Consider the following 27,475-nt stretch of genomic DNA (forward strand, 5'->3'; position numbering starts at 1 on the left):
ACGTCTCCATTGTGAAAGAAAAACTTTCATCATGGGCAAGAAGTAATTGCTCAAGACCTGTATCTAAATTAAGCTAGCACTGTATCGCCTTGGCGTATCTCATTGAGTGAAGTACGCTGACTGTCACAACTTCAAGGACAGAGATTTAGCCCAAGTGGGATGAGGAAACTTATATTGTGCTGTTTATCTGCACATCTGATGGTATATAAAGTGTTGGGAGGGAGCTGCGGGGAGTCACCGCCTCCGCTACCACAATGCAGCGCCTCGCCGTCTTCTTGGTGTGCCTGCTGGGTTCTGCCCTGGCCCTGCCTTCCCCAGCCTTGCGGGGAACAAAGGCCTCAGGCCGCATCATTGGGGGGACCAACGCCGACATCGCCGACTACCCGTGGCAGGTTTCCTTCCAGAAGTTGGGTTCGCACAACTGCGGAGGATCCATCATCAGCTCCAGCTGGGTGCTGTCGGCGGCCCACTGTGTGGACGGCGTCGCTCTGTCCTGGATGAGTTTCCGGGTCGGCAGCTCAGTCCGCGAGAGCGGAGGATCCGTCCTGCAGGCGTCCTCTGGCTACATGCACGCACAGTACGACAGCGAGACAATAGACTACGACATTTCCGTTATCCAGGTGAGCGGCACTAATTGACACCTCAGAAATAAGTCTGTGATACGTAGCCACCATGCATATCGCCAAAATATTGATACAGTGAGACACATTTTCCAATCTAGAGAGTAAGCAACACTGAATTCCATATAAAGTAGCGCCCTCGAAAAGTCTCAGCCAGGATTCCCCAGTAGCTACAGTACATCTCGATTTCTACAAACTGGCGTATGACACTTAGCTAGTGGAATATTCCCATCAGAAATTCACAAAGAGGAACAATCAATTCGGTTTCTATACGACATTGTAGCACCGCCTGCTTCATTCACAACAAAAGATGATCACTTTTATATTTAGACAGTCGTTGTTATTCCTTTCATTCTTGGTAAATTAACTGTCGGACACCAATGAATGAACGAAGAAAAACAAATTATTTTTAAATATTAAGTTTTATTTCCCATTGCTTGCACTTGTGAAATGGCTCTTGCATGTCTTGTACGTCTGACTTACCTAAATTGTTGCAAGAGGTGGACAAAAGAAAACGGAAGAGTTGGGAAAAAAGTACGTAAATAGCTTATTGTTTCAAAAATAATCGCCGAGAAACATTTATCCTACTGTGGACACGACAAACAATGCGTTAAAGGGAAAATGTTCGCGGTTGTCTACGGAAGCATGACTGTGCTCAGTTGAACACCTCTTCGTCCGAAACAAGTCGATGACCACAGATGTCTTTCTTCAGGATTCCAAAAATGTTAAAATCGAGTCGGGAGAGAGTGGACTTTATGGAGGACGTGTAACGGCTTCCCAGCGAATCTTCTACACCGTACTCGGAATGACCTTTTCAATAAAATACGAATACACATGTTGCCATATATCGCTGGGAAGACTTTACACATCCGTGCTGATCCCTCGCAATGTGATATCTACATTGTCAGAGTTCTGAACAGAGACATCTGTTGATCTCGGTTCGCTTCGGACGAAGAGGTCCACGCCTTGGTACTACCGCGATTCCCTAGTAAACCTTAGACATTTCACCATGAACGCAACGACCATCTTGTCGCACAGTGAAGTAAATGATTTACTGTTCTGGCAATTACTTTTGAAATTATAAACAGTTTATTTACTTTTTTCCAACAGTCTCGTTTTCGTTAGACTGCCCCTTATAACATTATAACAATTTTGGTAAGTCAAATCCAGACAACAAACAAGAGCAATAATCGAAAACTATTTCAGAACTATAAGTAACAGAAAATGAAACTTAATTCGCGAAAATAGTTTCTGTGAACATATACGTTCAATCGTTGTTCTCTGACAGTCACGTTATTGTGTATAAGAAGAAGAGCATCCACGTTGTCCAAGTGTAAAAGTGATCGTATTTCGTTGAAAATGACAACAGCGGAAGTGAAATTTCACATGGAAGCCGAACTGCATGCTTGTTTTCTGAATATTGTTCTGGCGACCTCGTGAAAAGTAGGAATATTTTCCCGTTTGTTTTCGAGTTAGAAACGACGTCTGCTCACAGTACAAACCTTCTTTAGTAGCTGAAAAAGGCGTGATATATTAAAAGGTCAGCGGTAATGAACGCTGGGTTGGAGTGCAATGCACAGGCGAAGCTGTCATTGTTACTCAGCTGATTCATGTCAAACGGTGTCCGACGTGATTGTGACCACACGACGAGAATTAACAGATTTCGAACGTGGAATGGTAGCTGGAGCAAGTCGCATGGGACATTGTGTCTCGTAGATCGTTAGTTAATTCAGTATTCCACAATCCACATTGTCAGTATAATGTCGAAAATATCAAATTTCAGGCATATCCTGACACCACGGACAACGCAGTGGCCAACGGCCTTCACTTAACGACTGACTGAGAGCAGCGGCGTTTGCCTACAGTTATCAGGGCTAATGTGCAAGCCATACTGCATGGTATGACCGCAGAGCTCAAAGTGGGACGTACAACGTATCCATTGGGACAGCGTGACGGAATTTGGCATTAGTGAGTTAAGGTAACACGAGACCGACGAACGTGCCTTTTCTAACAGCTCGATACCTCCTTTGCAGTGTTAACAAACAAGCAACACTGCCTGAAATATCCGCAGAAATCAATGTGGGACGTACGACGAACGTATCCGTCAGAACAGTGCGGCAAAATTTGGCGTTAATGGACTACGGCGGCAGACGACCGACGGGTATGCCTTTGTTAACTGATCAACATCGCCTTCAGTGCCTCTCCTGGACTCGTGAAGATGTCGTTTGGACTCTTGACGACTGGAAAACCGTGGCCTGCTCAGACGAGTCCCGATTGCAATTGGTAAGAGCTGATCGTAACGTTCGATTGTGACGCAGACCCCACGAAACCATGGACCGAGGTTGTCATCTAGACACTGTGCAAGCTGGTGGTGGGTCCATAATACTGTGAGCTGGGTTTACGTGGAGTCCAGCCATACATTTCCGTGTGCATCTCATCATACCTCCCACTATCTATCCATGCCCTTCTCCCAGTCTGTATTCCTGTCTCTGCTCACTGGCTTTCTCTCTCTGTCCTCCGCCTCAGCTGTTCATCTCAACATTCCGCCAACTTTTATCATGCTCACCAATAATTAGCTTTTCTTTGTTTTTTTGCGTCAAGCTTTCTTCGCACGTTCTCCTTCCTTTTGAACCCACCCTTAGTTTTGACGTGCATCTTCTATGAATAAATGATGCATGACCAATACATCACACTCCACCGGAGTGCTCAACAAGGCACCGCCTCTTATCCCCCACTCATACATCGCAGTTCGCAACACTTCTCACTGCTGAGACCACCCCGTGAGATGACCCCACAGGCTCGTTTCGTCCGAGAGCAAACTGGCAGCGGATGTGGGCTGGACCTCTGAAAATGGTCCAAATGGCTCTGAGCACTATGGGACTTAACTTCTGAGGTCATCAGTCCCCTAGAACTTAGAACTACTTAAACCTAACTTACCTAAGGACATCACACACTTCCATGCCCGTGGCAGGATTCGAACCTGCGACCGTAGCGGTCGCTCGGTTCTAGACTGTAGCATCTAGAACCGCTCGGCCACTCCGGCCGGCTGGACCTCTGAGCACGACACTCTTGAATTATGGGTTCCAGCTCCGTTCTTGTGTGTACTACGCCGTCGAGTTGGTGACTGTGTGTTTGACAGGTGTCCGGCACGCTGCTCGGCAGCAACGCCCAGGTGGTGAGCCTGCCCTCTGACGGCTACGACCCGGCGGCTGGCCTGGCGGTGACGGTGACCGGCTGGGGGAGGACGAGGACCGGCGGGCCTGCAGCCTCCACCCTGCAGAAGGTCGACATCAGCATCTCGGACCGCTCCTACTGCGAGAGCATTTTCTCTTCCGAGGTGACCGACCGCATGGTGTGCGCTGGTCAGGCCGGCAAGAGCGTCTGCAACGGAGACTCTGGCGGCCCCCTGGTCAGCGGCAACATGCAAGTGGGCATCGTCTCCTGGGGGGCGAAGACCTGTGAGTCTGCGCCGGCCGTGTACGCCAGCGTCGGCAACCTGCGCTCCTGGATCCGCTCTGCAGCCGGTGTGTGACGTCCGCAGGCCCACAGCTGATCTGCGTTTCTTGCTCCATCAGATGTATTTGTTTAATGCATGACTGTCTATCATAAAGTAAACACTATGTCTCTAACATTTTTACTCATTCCTTGGCGAAACACAGCGTAACCACTGCCAGCTTGTCTGCATTGTAGACTAGTCCATCGAAACCTTGAAAAATTCCCAATCCCATTTTTATTAACTGATTGAGTAGATGTAACTTTAGTTCTGAATCTTAACAGTATTCTAATGTGGGATACACTTTTCGCCATATCAAATTGTCTTGGTGGAGGTATTGTGCTTCCTATCAATAGCAGACAGCGCCTCTCTACCGATAAACTCAAGTAAGTGTAATGTCGTCTGCAGTCTGTAAGAGAACATAATGGCATCTCGCCCTACGGCTTATACGAAATGACTTGACTACAACGAATCAGGGAATGAATTTCATTGATAATTAAAGGAAAAAAACCTCTCTCTAACAGGGAATGTTGTTCTCATTAACCACAGGAGGTGCAAAGGTATGGTGGGTTGCATTTACGAGAAAAGAGTAAGAAATTATATTCCATGAAAAGCACATTAATTAAAACAAGGTATCCTCTCGTAGAAGATTAGCAGTCACTTAACATTATGTTCCTTTACCCGGATTAGATTCATATTAAACAACATGGACATTAGTCTGTCGGCAAAGAATCGTGCCATCGCAGAGACAGGACACCATTGATGTGAGTACATTAAAAAATACAGCACTCTCTACAGCAGTCGTCGGAAAAAGCTAGAAGATAAGATCAACACTGCTTCCTACGAATTACGTTCGGTTGTCGTCAAACCTTACTTGTGACCATTCATTCTGCTCAAGGGATTCTGAGGCGTACAATCACGAAATCTGGTCTTGCCACACCAGAAGCCAGCATTGAAAGCTATAATTATGATTCTAAGATCACGCATGCACTCTTAATTAAGCACACCTTCGTACATCACAGTCCTAACAGATATAAGGTTATTAGTAAAGAGTAGGGTAGGATGCTGATGAAAGACGAATGTAATCAATAATGTTGGCTCCCCAGACAGTCCTATCAGGCAAGGTAATAAGACAAGTAGGAGAAAAATCTCCTGAAGTAAGTGAATCCACACTGAATATTTCAGTTAGTATTTTCATGACAGGTGGCTGAGACTGACGTCTTTCTGCCTTTATCGACCAGTTCAACCCAAACCAGAAATACGACTTACGAATGACTGTCGTATGCTATACAGGGTGATCAGGAACAGTTTGACAAACTTGTACGGCCGTTTCCATGTTAATTTGTGCTGAGAAATTGATACGCCCGCTAAACCCGCTGGGCAGAACAGGTGATTAGGATTGTGGAAAGGGCCAAGTAATGTGTCGGTCAGTTTCACTCAAAATTGTAATTTTTTGTAATTTAATAACACCTTTAAACCAAAACGGCACATAGCCGAACCTTTACAACTACGAGTTTCAAAATGCAAAAATCAACAAGATAAAAATGCAGTTAAAATAGCAATAGCAATAGCTGCGTGGAAAGCATCAAGGCAAAAGTAGTTAGAACAAACATATGCAAGGTGCAATACAAACAGTTGAAGTCCAGAATTAAATTTCAAAATTTTAAAATATATTACCTTACTCTTTCAAGGCAGAAGCCCAGAACGTTTTCGCCTAAGGGGAAATTTTGAGATTAAGGCTTTAAGCGGCTGAAGGCACACAATTGATTCACATAAACTGATTTACATAAAACACAATAAAAATTTTCTTTTAAAACATTGGCTATAATATATTACCAACAGACCATTAAACACCCATGAAAAGGACAGTACAGACAACGGCACTCAGACTCCTCCACGGAGGGAGGGGGGGTGGGGGGCTGCCCACAAAACATTAACGTTCACTTAGGTGAGACAGGTAGAGGGCTCAACTACAACTGATCCGTCGGTAACCCAAGAGACAGTCACAGTCACAGACCGACCGCCCAAACGACTTGCTCGCCACTAATCGGCACATAAAAACTCAAAGACCAAATTCTTATGGACGTAATTGTCCACAATGAAATGTGTGTTATGCTGTCAAAACAACACACCATGTTGGCAGCGACAACAGGTGAGGAAAGGACGCTGCCTGAAATTACGTTAGTGCCCAGGGCAGGCAACCGGAACACTAACGGCCACAAGGCAGAAAATTCCGCTGGTACACTTGAATTATAGTGAACCAATATAGTTAACTCCACTGCACCTCGATTTCACCACTACAATCACTCGGTGTTGTTCACAGGAAAAGCTTCCCAACAGCAAATCATCGAAACGAACGACACAACATAAACGGATGTGGCTTGGGTACTTGACACACCACTCAACTTCGACGTCCTGGGTCGGTGAGCCATAAGCTCCTAGCTGTCGGACAGCTCCATACACGCTCCGACACTGCCCAGGGACCGCCAGTGGACCCTGCTGACTGCACCATATGGAGATCCTCCCTGGTCCGCATCAACCGTCCGACTCCCGCAGACACCCTAGCCGGAAACTATATTCCCAAGACCAAAGATGGTACACGGTGCAATTATCGATACACATCGCTGCTGCCACACGTAGAAGGAGGAAGAACCATGGCATAACCGGAATAATGGCGGACTCACCTGATCAGGCCACAGTTTTACAGCCGTGTAGGTTTCAACCAATATGATAACAAGCGCAAAAGAGGCGATGAAGGCGATGAGCTATTTGCAAATGCACTCGCGTCGGTTGTCTGCTGCCTTAGCCCATTAACCCCAAACTTCGCTGCCCAGTTCTAACAGATAGGTTTGTTTACGTCTCAGGTTGATATCTGCGATTATTTCATGCAGTGTTGCTTGCCAATTAGCTTTGACAATTCTATGCAAACGTTGCTGCATTCGGTCTTTAGGTGAAGGCTGTCGGCTACTGCGTTGTCCTGACACTGTGTATCTCAGAATATTGACCTTCCCAACGATTTACTAAAGGGAATGTCCCATGCGTCTAGCTCCACCTACCATTCCGGATTGAAAGTATGTGAAATGCCATCGTGCGGTCATAATCACGACACAAAACTTTTGACATGAATCACTTCAGTACAAATGACATCTCCAACAATGCATTGACCTTTTACTCCATGTGTAGAGGATACTACCGCCATCTGTACATGTGCATTCGCTGTGCCCTGATTTTTGTCACGTCAGTGTATTAGGTAGCGAATGCTGCCGTATGAGTACAGATTACTAGTATTTTCCTATATCTTACTCCTCTCAGAATTTGTAACTTCTTGTACCATCTTATATTCTGAGTGCTTTTTCTAGGCCAACAAAGTCAACCAATACTATGAACATCTTGAAATTTCCTACGTTTTGTTTCCAATGCCAAACATTAACAGCAATATTAAAAGTGCATCGCAGGTTTTTTTAACCCTTCACAAATGCAAACTAATCGCCGTCTAACAGATCCTCATTTTCCTGTTCCCTCTTACCTATTTTTCTCTTGTCAGAAACTCGGATGTGTTAGATGTTCAGGCGATTGTGCGGTAGTTCTTACACTTATCCGCTCTTGCTAGTTTTGGGATTGTTTGGATGATATTCTTCTGAAAGTTAATAGTATGTCTCCAGTCTTATAGATTCTCCACATCACTGTGAATAGTCGCTCGGCTGCCACTTCCGCTGTTACTTCAGAAATTCCGAGGGGATAGCATCTATTTTTGCTGCTTTACTTAATCGCAAGTCTTCCATAGCTCTGTTAAGCTCTGACTAATAACGTCTACCTTAGGACTTCCATATAGGTTTCTATTTCTTCTTCTACCACGTCACCGGACAAATCCTCCCCCTCGTATTAGGTCTTCAGTGTGACATTTCCTTTTATCCGTTCTTTCTGTTGTGTTTAGCAATGTAATTCGCACTGCAACTCTTAATATTTCAACACCTGTATTTAATTTCATCGAAGAGTGTTTCGTTCCTTGTGTATGTTGAATCAGTCCCTGCGACGACCATTCCTTTCTCGATTTCTTTAGATTTCTCCTGCAGCCAGTTCAACTTGGCGTCCTTGGACTTCCTATTTATTTCATTCATAAGTAGCTTATGATGCTCCATTCCTGTTTGCCTGAATATTTTTTTTAATAATTTGCAGTCCCCTTCGACTTTATTATTTATAATAGCGTTATATACAACATCAGAAAACTTAAAATGGATCTCATCCTCATTACTTCGGTATTTCACTTCTTTCCAAATCGATTTTTCCAGACCTTTCTCTTAACCTTTCATGTCCTCTTCATCACCAGGAATTGTGACCTGAGTCTACATATGCTCTATGAAACGACTCACAAACCAATGTATGAGTTCAGAATCTTTGTCTGACCACGATGAATTCTTGCTGAAGTCTACCTGTGTCTCCATGCCTTTTCCAAGTGTACCTCGTCTTCTTACGGTTTCTGCAACTGTGTATTCGTTGCTACCAGCTGAAACTTATGTCAAGGCTCAATTAATCCTCTTCTGTTTTCATTCCTCCTACCAGCCCCACACACTTTCGTAACTTTGTTCCTCTAGTACTGCATTCCATTCACCTATGACAGATTGTCATCTCCCTTTAAACTACGAATTATCCCTCCTGTATCTTCATATACTTTCCTTAACTCTCATCCTCTGCTAGTGACTTTGGTATGCGTAGCTGAACCATCGGTATTGGCGTTGGTTTGTTGACGATTCTGACGGGAATAACGCTATCACTGAACTGTTCGCAGTAATATTCACTGTGTGGTGCAGCTTCATATTTATAAGGAGTGCCATTTCCGTTACACCGTTTTCTGCTGCTGTTAGCCGCTACTATTATTGCTCTATATTCGCCTAACTACAGATCTTTATCATGTTTCCTTATTATTTCACTAAGACGCACTGTGTTCAGGGTGAGCCTTTGGTTTCGGATTCTCTAGCTTCCTTGCCACATTTAAAATTCTTTATTCTATGCTTCGACTTCTAGAATGACATCGTAGAAGATTACTTTTTCGATCGTTATTCCATTTTTTTCTCATGATTAACTGTTCTTTGACTGTACCCGCCAAGAGCGGGGGACTAATGTGGAAACTTTTGTCAGTGGACAAACCATCACGACACTTATTCAGCTACAGTCCACACTTCCTCCGGATACATCTTGTTTGTCTTCAATGGAGTGGTTTCCATTACGTTCTGTACTCTCATCCCATATATCATTGATGATTCTTCCAACTTTAACGGGCAGTTACCCATCACAAGGCGAAGACGTAGCCCTGAAACTATCATCAGCCCTCAGGCCTCATTGACAAGATCGTCGGCAGGGTGACTCCTTTGCCGTCATCGTTGAATATATTTATTCCAAATTTCAGACGTGTCTAGGCTCGACCCGTAGAACCAGGACGTTTTGTTTACTAACACGCTGCGCTAAGACAAGCTAGCTGTTCCAAATATGAACCTCAGAAATTGCTAAAACTTGAAACAAAGCACAACGACTTTCCTTTCTCCGACACCTCTTTACTTCTCTTATTCATGCTTCAAAGAGTGCAGGAGGGTTCTGTATACATAAGTAATTTAACATCTAACAGTTTCCTTTCACTATTTTCACTCCTTGTCCTCATAAAGACTGCCTTTCTTCGTGATCCACAAAAAGGGTGGACAGGAGTTTCAAGACCGCTTCTGAGCATCCGACGGTCACTAATTACATTTTCTAATAAACCAATACTCAAAGAAAATTTGACCGTATAAACATCACGTCACCAACCACTCAAATATATTCACGCTGCCAAATAAACACTAACCAACACACACGTTTCACTCTCAGGCAGAAACGTGAAACGTACTTCTTAAACTATTCAACTCTTCTTGGAAACAAAAGCAATATAAATGGTGAATTTAGCCCTTGAACTGTGTTACTCGTCCACTCATCGTCCTTTCTCCATGTAGATGTTAGACATCGCACTAAATAATACATGCTGGACTGTCACTGTCTAACTTAAGCACACACCATTCGGGAAAAAATTACGCCGGAGCAAGAACTACATCGCTAAACATCAGAAAGAACATCGAAACTGATGAAGAATGCATTAGGTGCTTAACAGACTGTAAGCTTCGTTTGAATGGGAATATTTGCTGTAGGTCTCTACTTTAATCACGGACGAGCTATAAGATGACCATCCGAGAGCATGCAAAATTAGAAGAGTGAACACGGAAGCACCAACGGAAATCAGGTTGGAGCTACATTTGTTAGAGGACGAAACCTGCTGAAGAAATTTCTGCAGGACATCAGTACGAGGACAGATAGGGGCTGGTACACACACAATTCAGTTATATGAATCCATTAAATAAATGGGGAGTAACTCAGTCATAACTGTATGTTTTAATATGCCCTCAAGGAATCTAGAAGCTATTCACAGGTACGAACAAGGCAGTAACACAACTAGAACGTTAATGCAGAACATTAAGCTATTGTCAAAAATTGATGAAAAATTTGATGATTGGTGACGTACAAATCTTTCTTCCACACTATAAGGTGTGGTGATTCTGAAACTATTTGAATAACCAATCAGAGTCAACAACAAGTACACACACATTTTTTCAATAACAGAAAATGATCGCAAATGCCGGCTGCAAGCCAAATAGAACACAGACGAAGTTTGTGGGAAGCTCGATAGGTTTCACTTCCCATTATTATATTTAATCGCTTGTTGGAATTCATAGAGGAACCAATCTAACTGTTCCCTCTGAGCATCTATAGAAGTTAGCGTTTTCCTTCGTTGTAAAAATTGCAGGCGCTGCACAATCTGTCATTCACGTATTCCGGAGCCTTTGTGATTGACAGTTGTGCTATCTGAAACTTCGTACAGCTAATTTTCGCTATAAGCGTATCTTCAGTTTTGTTTTACACAAAAAGGTCTCTCTTTATGTCCAAACCCGAGGTGTCGTTAATTGTGATTATGGAGCTATTCAAGTGGCAAGCATAGAGATGGGGGACAACGTAATTGGATTTAATCCTAATCAGTTTTAATTTCATTGGATATCACCATTTGGTCATATGTACTGTTGTTTTAGGTGATAACTGATTCAGAGATCAGCCAGCGATTCTATTCGGCCATGGACATATAAAAATTACTTTCAAAATCACCAGTGTGTGCAGAGGAAAGAAATCTGTACTGAACATTGTTTTCGATCACATGATCATCAGGTATACTAAAATTATTTGCAATAGCCTGCATGGAAATATTCTTACTGTGGCGGCAAACAACACAAAAACCGCCCGTCATCACTGCCGTTCGTACTCAGTTGCAATATATCCTCAATAATTACAGCAACGCAGATCTTGACGGTCCAGAAACACGACTTCCTTCAAAAAGCTACTCGCTGTGTAGTACATCCTGTATGAGGCTCTAAAGTTATCCTTCGAAATGTCAGAACAATTATGAGTCTTTCACATCTCGTTTATTACGTCGCACTTCGATCGCAATTGGACTTTGCTGACAGAAAAATCTTGTACTTACCTCTGACGTTGCGAAAGAGAAAAATGTAAGATATCTGAGTTCCATATCTCGACAAGAAAGTCTGCAACCTTCGCTGTAAGTGCATACTACGATAAGAATCTATTATTAATTCAACTCTTAGTTCATGTCAAGTAGACAAATTCTTTCGTGCTTTTACGAAATATTGATATTATCGCTGATTAATGAAACTGACTTATCTCTTCTCCCTTCCCGACAGTACATGTTTTCGATTATGAAATGTTGATCATTAATGGAAATCTTTGGATTCTATTAACATAATGACGTAAATATTGACCTTCGTGAGATTACTTACCTCGGCTACGATACAGAACCTTATGTCTTCAAATTACAAAGGGCGTTCATAAAAATTTGCACAGTCGTCTCTACTTGGAACATTTAGCTATAAGTTGGTGTATAAAAGTATTTTCTTTTATTTACGGGTGAGCCATAATGGACCGTGAAGTAGATGTCAGGTTGCGACAACGTTCGGTGATGGATTTCCTCTTCAAGACCGGCGATGACTCTGCCACATCGATTCACAAGAAGTTGCTCCCTGTCCTGTTTATGGATACGACACAGCTGATCACAGTAGTATCCAACAGTGGTTGCAGAGGTTTAAAGAAGGCGATTTCTCTCTACTGGACAATCCACGATGCGGTAGACCATCGACGGCAGTGAGTGATGTGAATAAGGAGACCGTTGATCAAATCATGCCAAATGACAGATGTGTGACGACACGACAACTCGTTTGTCATTGGGTAATGTTGTATCATTGTTACAATCAATAGGGTACAGAAAAATCTGTGCAGGTTCGTTGTCTAGATTATTGACAAGAGAAATGAAAGCGATGAGGAAGAATGTGTACGAGGGTCTCATGTAGACTTTTACTGAAGAGAGGAAACAGTGTTTCTACGGCGTCATTACCCAGGATGAAACATGGTTGTTTCTGCCCGAACCTGAGAGCAAAACCCAATCCACGGAGTGGAGACGTCCAGGTTCCCCTCGGAAGAAGGAACCAAGACTTTCACGAACAGCAGGCAGAAAGGTGATGGCCTCTTTCTTCTGGGATCAGTGTGGTGTCATTTTCATTGACTTTTTGGAACCTGGCTCCACAGTCAACCGGGACCGTTACTGTTTGTCATTGGACAAGCTGCGACGTTCCATCAAGACCCACAAACCACAGCTTCAGGGTCAGCTCATCAAACTACACCAAGACAATGCCAAAACCAATGCAGCACTTACGACGCAGGAGAAAATCAGGAAAATGGGTTGGAAAGTTGTTCTTCATCCTCCCTACAGCCCAGACTTGGCTCCGTCTGATTTTTACCTCTTTGGTTGGCTGAAGGCCCACTTGCGCGGTAAAATATTTGATAGTGAGAAACACCTTATTTCCTGTGTCAAGCAATGGTGTAAAAGTCAATCCCCATTATTTTACCAAAGTGCATCGACATCACGGAAAGAACGTTGGACCAGATGCGTCACAGCTGATGGAGGCTACACTGAATAGGTTCAATGTATAGCTAAATGGTCCAAGTATGTTCACAAAAGATTTCATTCTCCTCCTGCAAAAATAAAAAAAATTAAAGACGACTTTGCAAAACTTTTTGAACGCCCTTTGTAAATTATTCATATCTCCTAACGAATCATTTTTCAGTAAATTCGAAGTCTGACTGCCGTCGCAGGTTTCACATGTCTTTTCTTAACGATTTTCGAAACTGTAGATTGTAGCCTATCTTTATGTTACAGAACTCCCCCCACATTTCGTTGAGACAGCATTGTTGTCCCATCCCCTCACATTTGCTTTTACTGACTTAACCACTATTTCACAAGTGTAACAGTACTCATGTTCTTGAAGAATTCTTGAAGAATTAACTGATGTATTTGTCTCCAAAATTAACGTAATATATTTTAAAGTAGAATAATAAATGAAATACACACTATATATCCAACTTTACTGCATCAGTATGTTGTAAAACTAGGACATGTTTCTGAAACTGGAAACAATACTAAATTCACCCAAAGTGCTTCCTAGTTATCACAACAACGTCACTGAATTCTTATCCACACCTTATAATGGAGCGACAGTGTTCATTGGCCTCAAAGAGTGTTGGGACTAGTAAGGAATTTTTAACAGTGAATCAATTCGCTATAAATTTGAAAGTTAGATAAAGCAATATTCAAAATTCCGTTTAGAAGTTTCAAGCTGAGCGCTTTCGGTGTCGAAAAATGTCACAGTCAATAGAGTCTTCTTTCTACGTCTTACGTTTTGGGCATTGCACTTCTAGTACTATCTTTCATGTTTCGTTATTTTAAGCACGGAGACACAGGTCAGTAGGGGTATAAGTGAAGATATTTCTATTGATGACTGAGGACAGCTTTCTGAACAACATGCCGTCAACATTACTTCATGTGCAGACTAATAATTGTAGCTTTACGAATACTAAGTTTTTAGGTTTGTTAGTACCTCAAAGCAAGGGCGGCCCTAACACGCTGAGTATACTGACATATATAATCCACTTAATGGCACATTTACGACCCACAATGTCTGTATCTATACCCCTTACACACACTTTGTATTTTTCGGTCTACTTTTTAAATTGGATTGTATTTGATTTCTACTATTTATACGTCTATTTGATAAGAAGATTATTAAATTTCATATTATTCTCAGCATATACTCAACAATTATTTGCAGTTATCTTCGAGGAATCTACACAAAAGTAGGGTGAAGAGATTGTACTCATTACAAATGTTATTAAATTTTCGCGAAACGATTGTACATACTGCCCCATGTCCAGCGCAATATTTTTTGAGTTCAACCAGTGTCCTCCAGAAAGCAAGTCTAATTTCCTACCAATGGGTGACCTCCCTTGACATGTGACGAGTAAACTGTTCACTCTTTCTGCGCTGAACAACTACTGACAGGCGATAAGGAGCGGTAGAAAATAATCAAATTTTTAATGATAATCGAAGTGGTTCCAACACCTAAGAGCTATAATCACCATCCAACAATACCGTAGGAACAGCTATGCATGAATCACGCTAGGAACTTCAGTTTCATCGACCTATTCACATTTATACTATACGTATTAGGCAATGCGATTTCAGATCCTTGTGGAGTTCATTTCAACCAACCTCAGAACGATTTCTGTACATCAGGATTAATCCATTCAATGGATGTGTGCAAAACGGATTGAGTCCGAATAATTAGGTCAGAATAATTAGTACCTACCGTTTTTAAAGTTTTCTTAGTTGGATTCTCGATCAGCTCATCATTTTTTTAAATTTTTTATTTATATATTTATACGTATGCCACCTCACGAAAGCAAAATCGTAACATTCACGCAAAAAGTGCCGAACTCTTAATTATCGTCTGAATTCATATAGTTAAACGTTTCCCTGAGACATTTAAGTCTCTTTTTATTATCTACGATAATGATCGAAGCAGACGAAATGAATTAAAACTTTTTCTGCGAGCGGGACTCGAACCTGCATTTTCTGTTTACTCAGCATAAATACTAACCATTACACCACCGCAATACGGTTGTCGATATTGCTACCCCAGCATTGGAGTCACGGCCGCAGCACAAATTTTAATTCATTTCGTCTGCTTCGATCATTATTGTGTGAAATGTTTTCACGGTTCCTTTCCACGTGTGACAACAGACTAAATCTTTCTCATATCTCGTCAAATAAGAGACTCTCACCTAGCAACACGCAGCACTGGCATTTGACCTGAAGATGGCGACAAAGTGCCGTGCTATGGACTCCACCAGACACCGCTAGCGTTGGGTGCCACCATAATCTACTACCTACCGATCACAGATGTACTTGCGAACGCAGTTTCACATCCATGCAATCTTTCTGAACTCATTCGCTTACAGTTACGGAAGATGGACTTCTGTAGTTTCTTACCCAAGGCACACCATACAAGAATACCTATACGAGCTGATAGAGCGGTGCTCTGTTAGAAATCACGCTGTCGTGTTTGACGTACTCATCCACCTGCATCCGTATGTACCAGCAGTTACCGAAATTCATGAGTCTCAGCGAATTTTGCTGTGACGTGAGCTTCAATTACGCCTGCGCCATTGCTGTTCGCTGTGTCACTCACCACGGGAACGACCGAGGTACATGTGTGGTGCGCTGACTTCTGCATCTGAAAGGTCATTCTGAAGGTATTGCTGTTACTGTCAGTATGAACGATCTTACAATCCACAATCAACAGGTAGCTGGTGAGTAAGGGTAACTCCAACTGTGACGCTGTTCTTCGAATCCAGGCATTCGCGGCACATCAAAGACTTAGAGATACATCCATTGCTTCGTGCCTGCACAACCTCTGAGATGAAGTTTCCCATGTGCGGGGCTCCCACTATCTACCTGCAATCATATGAGCCAGTATTTTCTGTATTGTTCATCATGTACTTGGTAGCACAAGGTCACACGGAAAACTAGTACAATTTTACGCCGGACTATTCTCCTTGGGGCCGAGAGATTCATCTTCCAGTACAGTAACCACCTTAAACTCAGTTAGTCATTAGTTCACTGTAAACTGTATCCTCTGGTCACCATTCTATTACATAACATTTTACCCAATACTGTCTCTTTGTACTGTTCAATCCTTTCCATGTTTACATGCTGTACGATTGCAGAAGCTCTCGTCATCTTTCTTCAGTAACTTTGAACTGAATGAAGGAGGAATAAAAGAAAAATAAAGTGGTTCGGAATACTCTGCTCAATGAGCTGATGTAGCAGAGCCGTAAACACGAAAGCCACATCATACAATATTATCTTGCAATCAGTAATTAGTGGTTGAGATTCGTCAAACAGAAAACAGATAACGACTTAATCCACTGTGTTGTTTCGAGCGTGTCAATATCGCAGTGTCATTTTGAAATAAAAGCTCTCATCATGCATCATACTTAAATGCGCAGATCTGATAAAAATTTAGTGATTAAACTGCAACTACGAAACGATTGTACTTAAACTTCGACTCTCCAGACGGTAAAGTAGCATGTACAAAAGTAATTACGATCGTGATGTGTGTAAAAGTGTTCCATAACTGTATTTTTATTGTTTTATAAACCATGGAGACGATGCTCTTGGCACTCACCAACACCGAATAGGATCTTACTCCATTCTTGGAGTGTGTGTTGTGTTCTGCCTTAGGGATTGGAACAACGAGACTGGTCGCGATATTGGAGAACGGAATGCTTGTATTGCCCATTATAGATTTTAAATTCTGCCGAACTTCATTTGTTAGCTCCATGTATCTGCTCTACTGTACATCATTATCAAATAATGATTCCACCATTTATTATTGCTCTCTATACAGGCTGTTTAAAACGATTCTCACAGTTGTGGTAGATAATAGTGGTCAAAACTGGAATATAACTACCAAGTGAAGTATGAACAACTCTCTTATGTTATAGCCCTCTCGCTGTTGATATTTCAGTAGATGTTCCATACGGTCATCATTAATTTTCTCGCGTTCTTCAGCCGTACTTCTGAAAGAACTACGAATTCGTATAAACGCACCTCGTTGCTCTTGTAAGTCGGCTACTCCTGTGTTGGCCGCGCTGTGTAGCGCTTTGCTTTGGATCTCTGACTACACCTTGTAAGAGACTCTGTGGCTGGTCGGACTCTTTATTGGAAGTTAATCGCCGGCACTGATGGATGTACTGTTGGCCAGTTGGAGGTCAACAGCCAGCAGTGATGTTAGGTGTAAGAAGTTAGCATTGATGGAGGGTAGAGGTCTGAAGTGTTAGCATAGGCAAACGATCAGTACATGTTCAACTTGGAGATTGAATATTATACATAATTATATACCTTTGTACTAAATGTCAATGACGATTTATATTCGTGTCTGGATATCACATTATTAAGGTAAAAAAATACATTATTTGATTCGCAACAAAATCTTTGCTTTGCAAACCACATGCCTATTAGTAGTTAGTGGCCTTAGTAGTTAGAAACTCTTATTTAGCTGGAAGTATTGACGCTTGCTGTATTGCAGTAAATCGCGTAATGACGACTTTTGTGAGGCAAGTGCTTAAGTAAATGTATAGGTTATTGGTTCTTTTTACTCAGTGACATTACTTTGAATTAATTATTTTAAGTCAGGTTCTCTTTTCTTTTTGAGCAGTCATATTGCGTTGCCCTAGGATATTGTGGGTCTCAGTCATTCAGCAATTTAAGTACAAACTCACACATTTAAAAAAAGAAGTTTCAGTCTTAAATTTTGTTAATTCCAAGTACACACGCTCCTGTGTCCGTCATCAATGGAATAGGAATACACGACTGCCTTCTGATATCCTCTTAGATATAAATCTAAGGGATTTAGGTTAGGTTAGCTGAAACACCATGCTACTGGATCTCCTCAATCAATGAGTTGCTCGTTAATGTTTGTATGAGGTACTGTGTTAAAACATTTAGAACACTGGGCATGACTCCTTTTCCTGCAAGGGTAACTTTCCCGTAGCAAAGGTAATTTGTTGAACTACAACTGATGATCAGCAGCATCTGTTCAGTTACGTTCCTGGTATTGTGAGTCTATCACTGACAATTCTTCCCTAACTTTCATACTAAAGCGTACCAAAAGGCTTACTTCCATAGCTGCTGGAGGTTTTGCATATGCCCACTCTTGGTAGCCGAAGTAACTGATTATACTACTCTGCCCATCTTGCCTGTTCTCCAAATAAAATTCAATTAGTTAACTGCTAGCTTCAGCACCATCTCTTAGAAATAGTTGACAAAAATATAATCAGGTGGTCTTGTAGACTGATGTAGTGCAGTAAGGTATAAGTGTAATAGTGTTTTCATAAGAATAGAATGGTTTATATTGTAGCGCATCGAGCGTACTCTGAGAAAAAGTACGCCAGAGTAGAAGTGAGTTGCAACCGAGCCAGCCGCAGAAGGCAAGAGTGTTACGTCTTGCGAAGGAAAACACGGCTGACAGGCGTTCTGAAGAGAGAGAAAGCTGGGTGTGGTGTAGCAACATGAAACACTGCAATACACTGTAGGGAGAACAGAAGCCTTTCCTCAGTTGCCACCAAGGAAGTGATCAGAGTACGTTCCTTAAGCGCTAAACGGATTCTGGAGCATGTAACCAACCCACTCGTGTACTAAGATATTCTTGTCTCAGTATCACAGCCTACACCACGGGCCTGTGACACCTAGAGCGGCATCCTAGAATGCAGTACGGGGTCCGCTGTTCCACCACAGGACAGGTCAGCCTGCCCTGAGTCACTGGAGAGCTGATGGCAGAGCCGCGAGCTGCCTGCACGCTGGAGAGAGGTCACAGCTACCCCAGCGGTATTGCAAGCCGCGCTTGCGTGCTGTCATCACGGTCACAGCCAGAGACTTTGCTGACAGCGGTATTTGAGTGATTCGACGCAAGGCCCGGCCCTTTGCGCTGTCAGCAATGCCGGATATCTGTTGCTCCGCACGAGAAGCAACTGGAGGCAGCCGCCAAGTTCCTGGTATGCTACAGCCAAGGGCCAGAATAAATAAGTTAATGAAACAAATCTGCTGTAGTCCTGACGTCTCATTTCACTCTCCAAAGGTGACAATCTATAGGTGATCTAACACTGGTGTCAGATCATTGACGTCGCCTTCTTAGAATGGTGTCTGGATATACAGCCAACAGTATACTGAGTAAAAAGATCTTGATTGTATTTTGGCTACGGAGAAAAGGTTTACGGTTGTGAATTTTGTAAATCAGATTTCATTGCGAGTGTCTAGTTTCAGAGATAATGGAAGTCACAATTGGTCAGTGCATGTTAGATGTGCACAGTATAACCTTCAGGGCCACTTACTGTCATATAGAGAATCTGTTCCATTAAAATGTTATACATGTAATCGTTGGGGGCATAGGGATAGGCAGTGCGAGGAGTCGATATGGCTCATAATTATATGTAAGAATTAAGTTAGTGTGTTTTGTTTTCTTTTCTTTTCTGTGTCAGCTCTCCAAGGGGTGTTTTCGAGGGCAAAGCTTCGACAGCACCGGATACGCAAGGTGTGTCAGAGCTGGAAGCAGTAAGAATTTCGTTAGAAATGGTAGCGTAATTAACAGCGGATAATACAGAACTGCGTAGCTTGCTAGAATCGCAATCGTCACAACGGGATGTAGATTTATCAGACGCAAGTTTAATAACTCCTTTTTCTGGTAAGGCAACCGAGATTGTCCAGGCGTTTGTGGGAGACCTTGGAAATTTGGCTGAGATACAAGATTGATCTGATAAGGAATTATTGAATGTTACTAAATTACGGCCACCAGGGGAAGATAAACCTATGTAGGATACACAGAAGCTCATAAGGGAGCCACACCAGTCAAAGAGTTTAAAGAATGGTTAATTCTGAGATATAAGAAACGGAATAGTGCCAGACACAACAGGGAAAAATTAGGGGTGATAACTAAGAGAAATGCGGAAACTTTGTAGCAGTTCACGAATAGGAAAGGAAAATTAATGGATGTACCTATGAATTAAGACAGGATGCTTCCGTCAACGAGATTACATTACAATAAGCTGAGCAGAGGGTGTTTGATGCTTCATTAAGTGGGAAACGTCAAGACGTGTGTGGACAGGGGTTCCGACGTATTTGCACACAGCAGTAGGGTATGAGGACATCGATTTCTCGACTGTAATGTAGGGTAAACGGACGGTGTTTGCAGCTAATATAAAATGTTCCAGATGTGGACGAAAGGAGCATTAAGAAGGCAGTGGCGCTAACCTAAGGGCTGAAAGTCAACGGGAAACCCAGGTCCAACTGCAGTCTTTCACTTTTCGAATTTAAGGTTTTATTGTTTTCCAAAAGGCAATTACCATCTATCCGTATTACACAGTACCACATGCCAATAGGAAATGAATTACCAGTCAGTAGACTGGTGTTTCATAGAGACGATTCAGAACACCTAAGTACTTGCAACCAATTTTGGAGAAATTTATCGATCAGCAGGTGGAAGCTGGAATAACTGGAAAAAGTAACAGTGTATGGTGAGGGGGAGGGGGGGGGGGGGGCAGGAATAGTCCTCGTGGATAAAATATCAACGGATAGGTTTTGTTGTAATTACAGACATCTTAATGCGAGAACCGTTAACCTACCCTTTGCCAAACACCACAGATTCCCTGGGTCATTTAGGGAATGCAAATACTTTTCAACAGTGGATCTGAAGAGTGGTTCTCACCAGATATAGGTTGCACCGCACCATGTACACACAACAGCGCTCTCGGCACCCTGAGGGCATTACAAATTCAGAAGAATGCCATTCTGATTATGAAACGCACCTGTAACCTTTGAGAGATTTTTGGAAGGAGTACTCAGAGGTTTAAAGCCACTGCAGTCCTTAGTGCACCTCGACGACATAATCGTCTGTGGGAGTGATTCCTAAGGTTAAAATCAGCGAAATTAACACTGATTACAGAGAATAGTAATTTTGTGATGGGAGAGGCAGCATACCTACGTCATATCACGAATAAAGATGGAGTTGATTCGTACGGAAGATTAATTAGACCTGCACGTGAATTTCCTGTACCACAATCCGTAAGGGAGTTGCAATCGTTTCTGGAGTCACGAATTATTACAGTTGGTTCGTAAAATAACGTGCTGATTTTGCCAGATCGTTGACACAGTTCTTAAAAATGGGTACTAAATATATGTGGTCAGAAGAGTGCCAGTACTTGACACGAACTCGGAACCTTTTCCTTTCGCGGTAAGTGCTCTACCATCTGGGCTACCCAAGCATCCGTCCTCACAATTTTACTTCCGCCAGTGCTTCGTCTCCTTCGTTCCATATTTAATTGAAGTTCTCTTGCGAAACTTGCAGGACCAGCACTACTAGAAGAAAGGATATTGTGGAGACATGACTTAGCCACAGCCTGGGGGATGTTTCCAGAATGAAATTTTCACTCTAGAGCGGAGTGTGCGCTGATTTGAAACTTCCTGGCAGATTAAAACTGTGAGTCGGATCGAGACACGAACTCGGGTCCTGAGTCGTTCTAGCGTAGCTCAGATGGTAGAGAACTTGACCGCGAAGGGCAAAGGTCATGAGTTCGTGTCTCGGTCCAGCACACAGTTTTAATCTGCCAGGAAGTTTGAAATCAGCGCACACTCAGCTGTAGAGTGAAAATTTCATTCCGGTATGCTAGTATGCTTATGAGGAGCTGAAAGAACATTTAACATCGAGTCTGATATTGGTATATCTGATTTTAGTAGATAATTTGGTTTATTGTGTGATTCATCAAACCATGCACTTGGCTGTGTGTCGTCACAAGAGGTAGAAGGCGTAGAACATCCGGTAGCTTAAGCATCAAGCCCACCCTTCTTCAGAAAGAAATTATTCAACAGCGAAGAAAGAGATGTTAAGCCACATTTATGGAATCACATATTTCAGTTGTTATCTGTACAGTTAAAACTTTAGAGTAATAACAGACCATGAGGCATTAAAGTAGTTGTTGTGCTTAAATGATCCTTCTAGTAAGTTGACGCGATGGGCAGTAAGACTGAGTGAATTCATGTCGAAGTCACGCATAAACCTGGGAGGAAGCAGGGAAACGCGGATGGCTTAGGTAGGAAAGTAGCAGTATTACATATTGGGGGTAATGAGCATAGGGAATGGCCCTATACGGAGAACAGTATTGCAAGCAGTCACAGTTTCGCAGGTAGGATGGGTTGCTATGCAAAGAAATCAAGCTGGGACAGTGGCTGATGGTTTCAGCGACGCTAAGGAATAAAGAGCTACAAGAAGCTCATGATCACGTATTAGCGGGGTCATGGAAGTTGCAGATCTACCAACAGAAGAGAAGCAGAAAGGCACTGGTGGAAGAATATGAAGACGAGAGTAAACCAGCACATGCGGAATTACGCGCAGTGTGCACAGAAAGCGGATTTGTGTCGAACAAAGTACCACTGCATAGGCATTAACACCATTCGAATTTTTTGTGACTGATGTTTCAGATCCATTCAATAAAATACCAGCAAGGAATAAGTACATATTGACAGTCATGGATCATTTTTCAAGATACGTAGAAATGCTCGCTATGCCAAGCCAGCAGGCTACAAGAGTGGCGCAAGCAGCTGTGAATAATGGGATACTGAAGTTGGGAGTTCCTCACAAAATAGTAACCGACCACGGAATCAAACTCATGTCAGATGTATTCAAGGAATCGCGTAAGCTTTTGAATGAGAACTGAAAGGGTGCATAGGGCAATAGGGAAGAGGCATGGATATTACCTTGACTCACATCACACCAGTTGGGATGTCTGTTTTGAAGTACATCGTCTCCGCGTACAACTCACAACAGAATACGAATACAAGATTATTGCTACATGAAATATATGGTGGTAAAATGCCATCATCGCTCGAAATATTGAAAACAAAAAAGGAATGACTGGAGACTGTGTTAAGGAATTTTCCAGCTACCTGGAGTATAGAGCGCAAATACACGAGCACTGGAGGAACAGGAAGAAACAGTCGGCAGTACGGCAAGAATGCCACAGTGAAAGATACGTCAGTGGATGATGCTATTAACTTTGTATACGCCGAAGGGAAAGACAAGGTTTTTGTAACGTATCAGGGGCTATAACAAGTGGTAGACACTACGTCGCCAATAAGTTCAAGATTTAGTTACCAACGAGAACTACAATTGCGCGTATAGGGCTTTTAAATCCTTGTCGAGGGAGACCGGAAGATATTCCAGAGGTAGGAGATGCAAACCGGAAAGGGAGAGTGATGAGGTATTGGAAGATACACAAGAGGTTGTAAATGAAACGGTAAAGATAGCCTGTATGGATAAAGGCGTAGGAGATGGTGATTTAAGATTTTTATGGTTAGGCATACGTTTAGTGTAATTAGTATAATCAACTGCAGAACGGCAATGAATTTAAGGGGAAGGAAAGTGTTAGGCATTCCTGCCAGTAGGTGAGGTGCAGAGAAGGCACGGTAGTGAGGTTGATATCGTGACTACTGGTCCTCATCGGGGCGGAAGCATTACCTAACCAACACCTAAAAGGCGCAGTTCTGTTCGCCAAGCAGGAAGACCTAGCGGTCTCTAGTCATCACTGAGTAATACAGCTGTATTCAAAGCATGGGAGATGCCTAACGTGGTTGAAGACTGCCAGAAGCATTCGGATTATTCCGCCGTGGAACAAATAGGCACGGGATACTCAAAGAAAATGACAGAGTATATGAGAGAGTAAATGGAGCGTACCGGTACGAGAAATTATGATGACCCAAGTACTGGGGATTACTCCACATACGTGAAGACGCTGGAGATATGATTATTAAAACAATATTTGGCTGAGGAAGACATTCGTGGGGTGAACGACACCATAAAAGAGGGTAAGCAGTGGGCAAAAGGATGAAAAGGCGTGAGTAATTGCTGCACTACGCAGATTGCAAGTTTAGAGAGGGATGTACTGAATGACACACGACTATTACAACTGACTGGAGAAGTAATGCGGTGTGCTACAACTGCAGAAGAGTCAGTTAATCAGAATAGCAAGGAACTACAAATCGAAGTAGAAGTCTTAGATAGGGAAGTAGTAAATACAAAACAGTTACACTCTACAGAAGATAGTGTTCGGGAAGCACGAGGAAAAGTAACAGAGGTACAGTAGGCTATGCAGCAGGCTGTAAGTGGTCATCTAGGACTAAGGAGAGTACAGAAGGAACTACTGCAAGAGTAGGGATTGGTTTTAGAATGCGGGCACCAAAACTTTTTTTATTTCAGGCTAACCACAGTATCCATGAGCACTGATTGAGCGAAAGTTAAAATTTCTGTCTCTATACCAGTAGCGTGGGAACAACCACACCAGGAGTGAACATAACTCGTGTGTATCCTGTGAAGTACGGAATACTGAAAAAAATTGAAAAGCTGAGTAACTGCAATTAATTGTGAAAGACATGAGAAGATATGAAGTAATGCAGGAAGCAAAGTTACAAAAATTCTACTGAGGAAAAATCAGACTGTCTGAATACGGTAACAAGAGACGGGCACGATTTCTGTGCATAAAATTTTCTAATGGGACGAAAGGAGGTAATATAATAGAATAAAGAAGTCATCGAGCTGGAATCGTACTTTCTGCGGGTCGAGGCGCATTGATTGTACTTGACAAGATGGTAGTAGTGGTTAGTTGTTTCGAGCAGGGGAAGCTTACGTTAGCAAACACGGTAGAATTATGCGGGAGTGGTTTCCTATTAAATGGAACTGCGAGCAAGCTAATGGAGCCTACTTTCCATTTGCCCATCGCGATTTCAGGGATAACTCGCCAGAAAATTTGGTAGTCTCGTTTGAATTGGCCAGAGAAGCCCGCAAATATAACCAGCTTAAATTAAACTTTAGGACAGGTATTAATACATAAACACGCTTCTGAACCTATAGGAGGGACGAGTCTCCCTGAAACCTTATTGCAGTATCTAATTGATATGTATTGGGAAAATCAGCATTGGAAAGAGACAACACTGACTATTGTGATGCAGTACACCACTGTGGCACTTGTTCTGCTGAATGTAGTCGATTTTTGGTATATAGAAGACGAAGCACGAACATGAATTCCGATCCAGCCGTCGTTAAGATTCAAGTGGACTGGATATCCCGAGCATAAAAGCAGCAGATGGAAGATGAGCGCAAAATGGGGCAGTGCTAAGGATAATTGATTCATTTTAGCATGTAAGTTCGTAATAGAGAGTTAGAAGTTATTGTACAAGTAGCCTGATAATAAGTTTTATGGTGTTTGCGTTAAGGAGCAGGGCATGGGGCTCCGTAGAAATATGTAAGATCAACTGATAGTGTTAAGGAAACCAACTGTTAGAACAGTTCTTGAGAGGCGAAACAGGTTCTGAAGGGCTGGTCGCCAGGAACTCTAGTGTAAAGGATGATCTAGTTTCGTCAACACGAGGGACTGGATCTTGACAAGGAGGACTGCAGTGTAACGTATCGACTGTGTTTAGTCAAAAAGTACGCCAGAGAAGAAGTGAGTTGCAAGAAATCCAGCCACAGGCAGGGAAGAGTGTTACGCGCTGCAAAGCAAAGCACGGCCAACGGACATTATGAAGCTGAGCTAGCTTGGTTCAGTATTGCAAAAGTTGACACTGCAATAAGCTAGCAGAATAATGGAAGCCTTTCCTCACTATCTACCACAGAAATGTTCAGGGTATGTGCGTTAAGTTCTGAGGGACAGAGTCTGGAGCGTATAAGTATTCAGCCATTTGTGTACTAAAATATTCTCATCTCAGTGCCACAGCATACACCACAGGCTTGTGAGATCTGGAGCGACATCTTGGAATGCAGTATGGGGTCTGCTGCTCGACCATAGCTTAGTATAGCCTGCCCTGAGTCACGAGAAAGCCGCCGCCGGAACGGAGAGCCGCCCACTAGCTAGAGGAGGTTACGGCTGCCCCCACGGTATTGTTAGGGTCGCAGCCAGAGACGTTGCTGACAGCGGCGTGCGAGTGATGGTCCGCTCACCCCCCTCTTTGTGTTGTCAGCAATGCAAGACGTCTTTTCTTTCGCGTGGGAGCCAACTAGATGCCTCCGACAAGCCGTTCCTGATGTGCTATGGCAGAGGGCCAGTTAATTAAGCAAATCTACTGTCTTGACGTCTCGTTTCACTCTCCACAGATAACAATCCGTGGGTAATCTAACAGTACCGTTCACACTATTGTTTCAGGACAATCATCTTCTGAACACCCGCTGCTTCATTTGTGGAATGACAAGTGTGTGGGCTTTAAATGACCTCTTGTAGTTGGAAGTGATCTCATGTCTACAAGTAGGTAGAACAACCTGCTGACTTATTTTTGCAGTGTACTGTGGAGTTGAAGGTGTTGTTCGATTAACTTCGTTGGCTGAACTGTACCAGAACACAGTGGCCATCATTTCCCACATGGAATAATAGGGCTTCTTCTATCTGCTTACGTCCTTAGTAGTCCACTGCATTATTGATATTATTCTGACAGTAGCACAACCTCGAAATGATATGTGAGGAATGGGTCATGTAGGAGGCAGTTGTGCTCTGTCTGTCAGTAGCATCACAGACAGAGGACTGAGTACAGACACAAATTCAGCCAATCAAAAATGACAGTGAACATCAATACGCAGACAGTCAAACCACTGACATTTTGCGATCAGTTAAAATTGCCCGTATGCCAACAACTTTACTTCCCAGACATATGTTAATAAATGGTTTTCCTAGTTTTGCCCCTTACTATCTTCTGAATACATTCTTTGTCACTATGAAATATTGTCTTGGTGTTCTTATAAATCCATAGGTTACCAGCGCCAAGTATCATCAGTTAATGACTGTAGTAATCTGCATCACAGGTGGCTGAGCTACGTGCGAGTATACTGTATGCCAACGGTGAACACAACAGAAGGCGAAACTAAGGTCGTTCTCCGATTTGTTGTCATGCTTACTGTCTAGTACCATACACATTGCTATTCTGATCTACGTGATATCGACTTAAAACTGCAACTTTCTTGTGTTACTCTCCTTAGAATTAGGAGTAGTCGCTATTTGACAGAATTATTTTATCTATGTTGACGTATTATATTTAAATTTTTATATATACGTCTAAGTTAATACTTCGCGAGCCACTCTGAAGTGAGTAGGGGGAATACTTTTTATTGAACCATACATTAATCATTTTCCTATTCCTTTCACGTATGAGGTGCGAAAGTAATTGTTCTTTCTACGGCTGTTTGCTAGCTATTACTAACTCAGTTTTATATTCACTATCATTACGTGCTGCTTTCGTAGGAATATGAAGAATGTACCTATTTTCGTACCTGGAAGAAGGTTGGTGAAGATTTGTAAT

The 27,475-nt window shown here is 42.6% G+C and overlaps 1 protein-coding gene across 1 annotated transcript; it reads left to right on the top strand.

Moving 5' to 3' along the window:
* The first annotated feature begins 254 nt into the window (after nt 1–254).
* Nucleotides 255–4,152, top strand: LOC124545692 (trypsin alpha-4-like). The gene is made up of 2 exons (XM_047124639.1): nt 255–620; nt 3,760–4,152. Exons 1-2 carry the CDS (start codon nt 255–257, stop codon nt 4,150–4,152), a joined length of 759 nt encoding a protein of 252 aa, XP_046980595.1.
* The last annotated feature ends 23,323 nt before the right edge of the window (nt 4,153–27,475 follow it).

The sequence above is a fragment of the Schistocerca americana genome, chromosome 8 (genome assembly GCF_021461395.2).
Source record: "Schistocerca americana isolate TAMUIC-IGC-003095 chromosome 8, iqSchAmer2.1, whole genome shotgun sequence".
NCBI classification, from domain to species: Eukaryota; Metazoa; Arthropoda; class Insecta; order Orthoptera; family Acrididae; genus Schistocerca; species Schistocerca americana.

What these genes read in the sequence shown, in the direction of transcription:
- LOC124545692 (XM_047124639.1), top strand. Translation starts at nt 255, where the DNA reads ATGCAGCGCCTCGCCGTCTTCTTGGTGTGCCTGCTGGGTTCTGCCCTG. An exon ending in ACGACATTTCCGTTATCCAG is followed by an intron (nt 621 to 3,759) that starts GTGAGCGGCACT and finishes TGTGTTTGACAG; the next exon opens with GTGTCCGGCACGCTGCTCGG.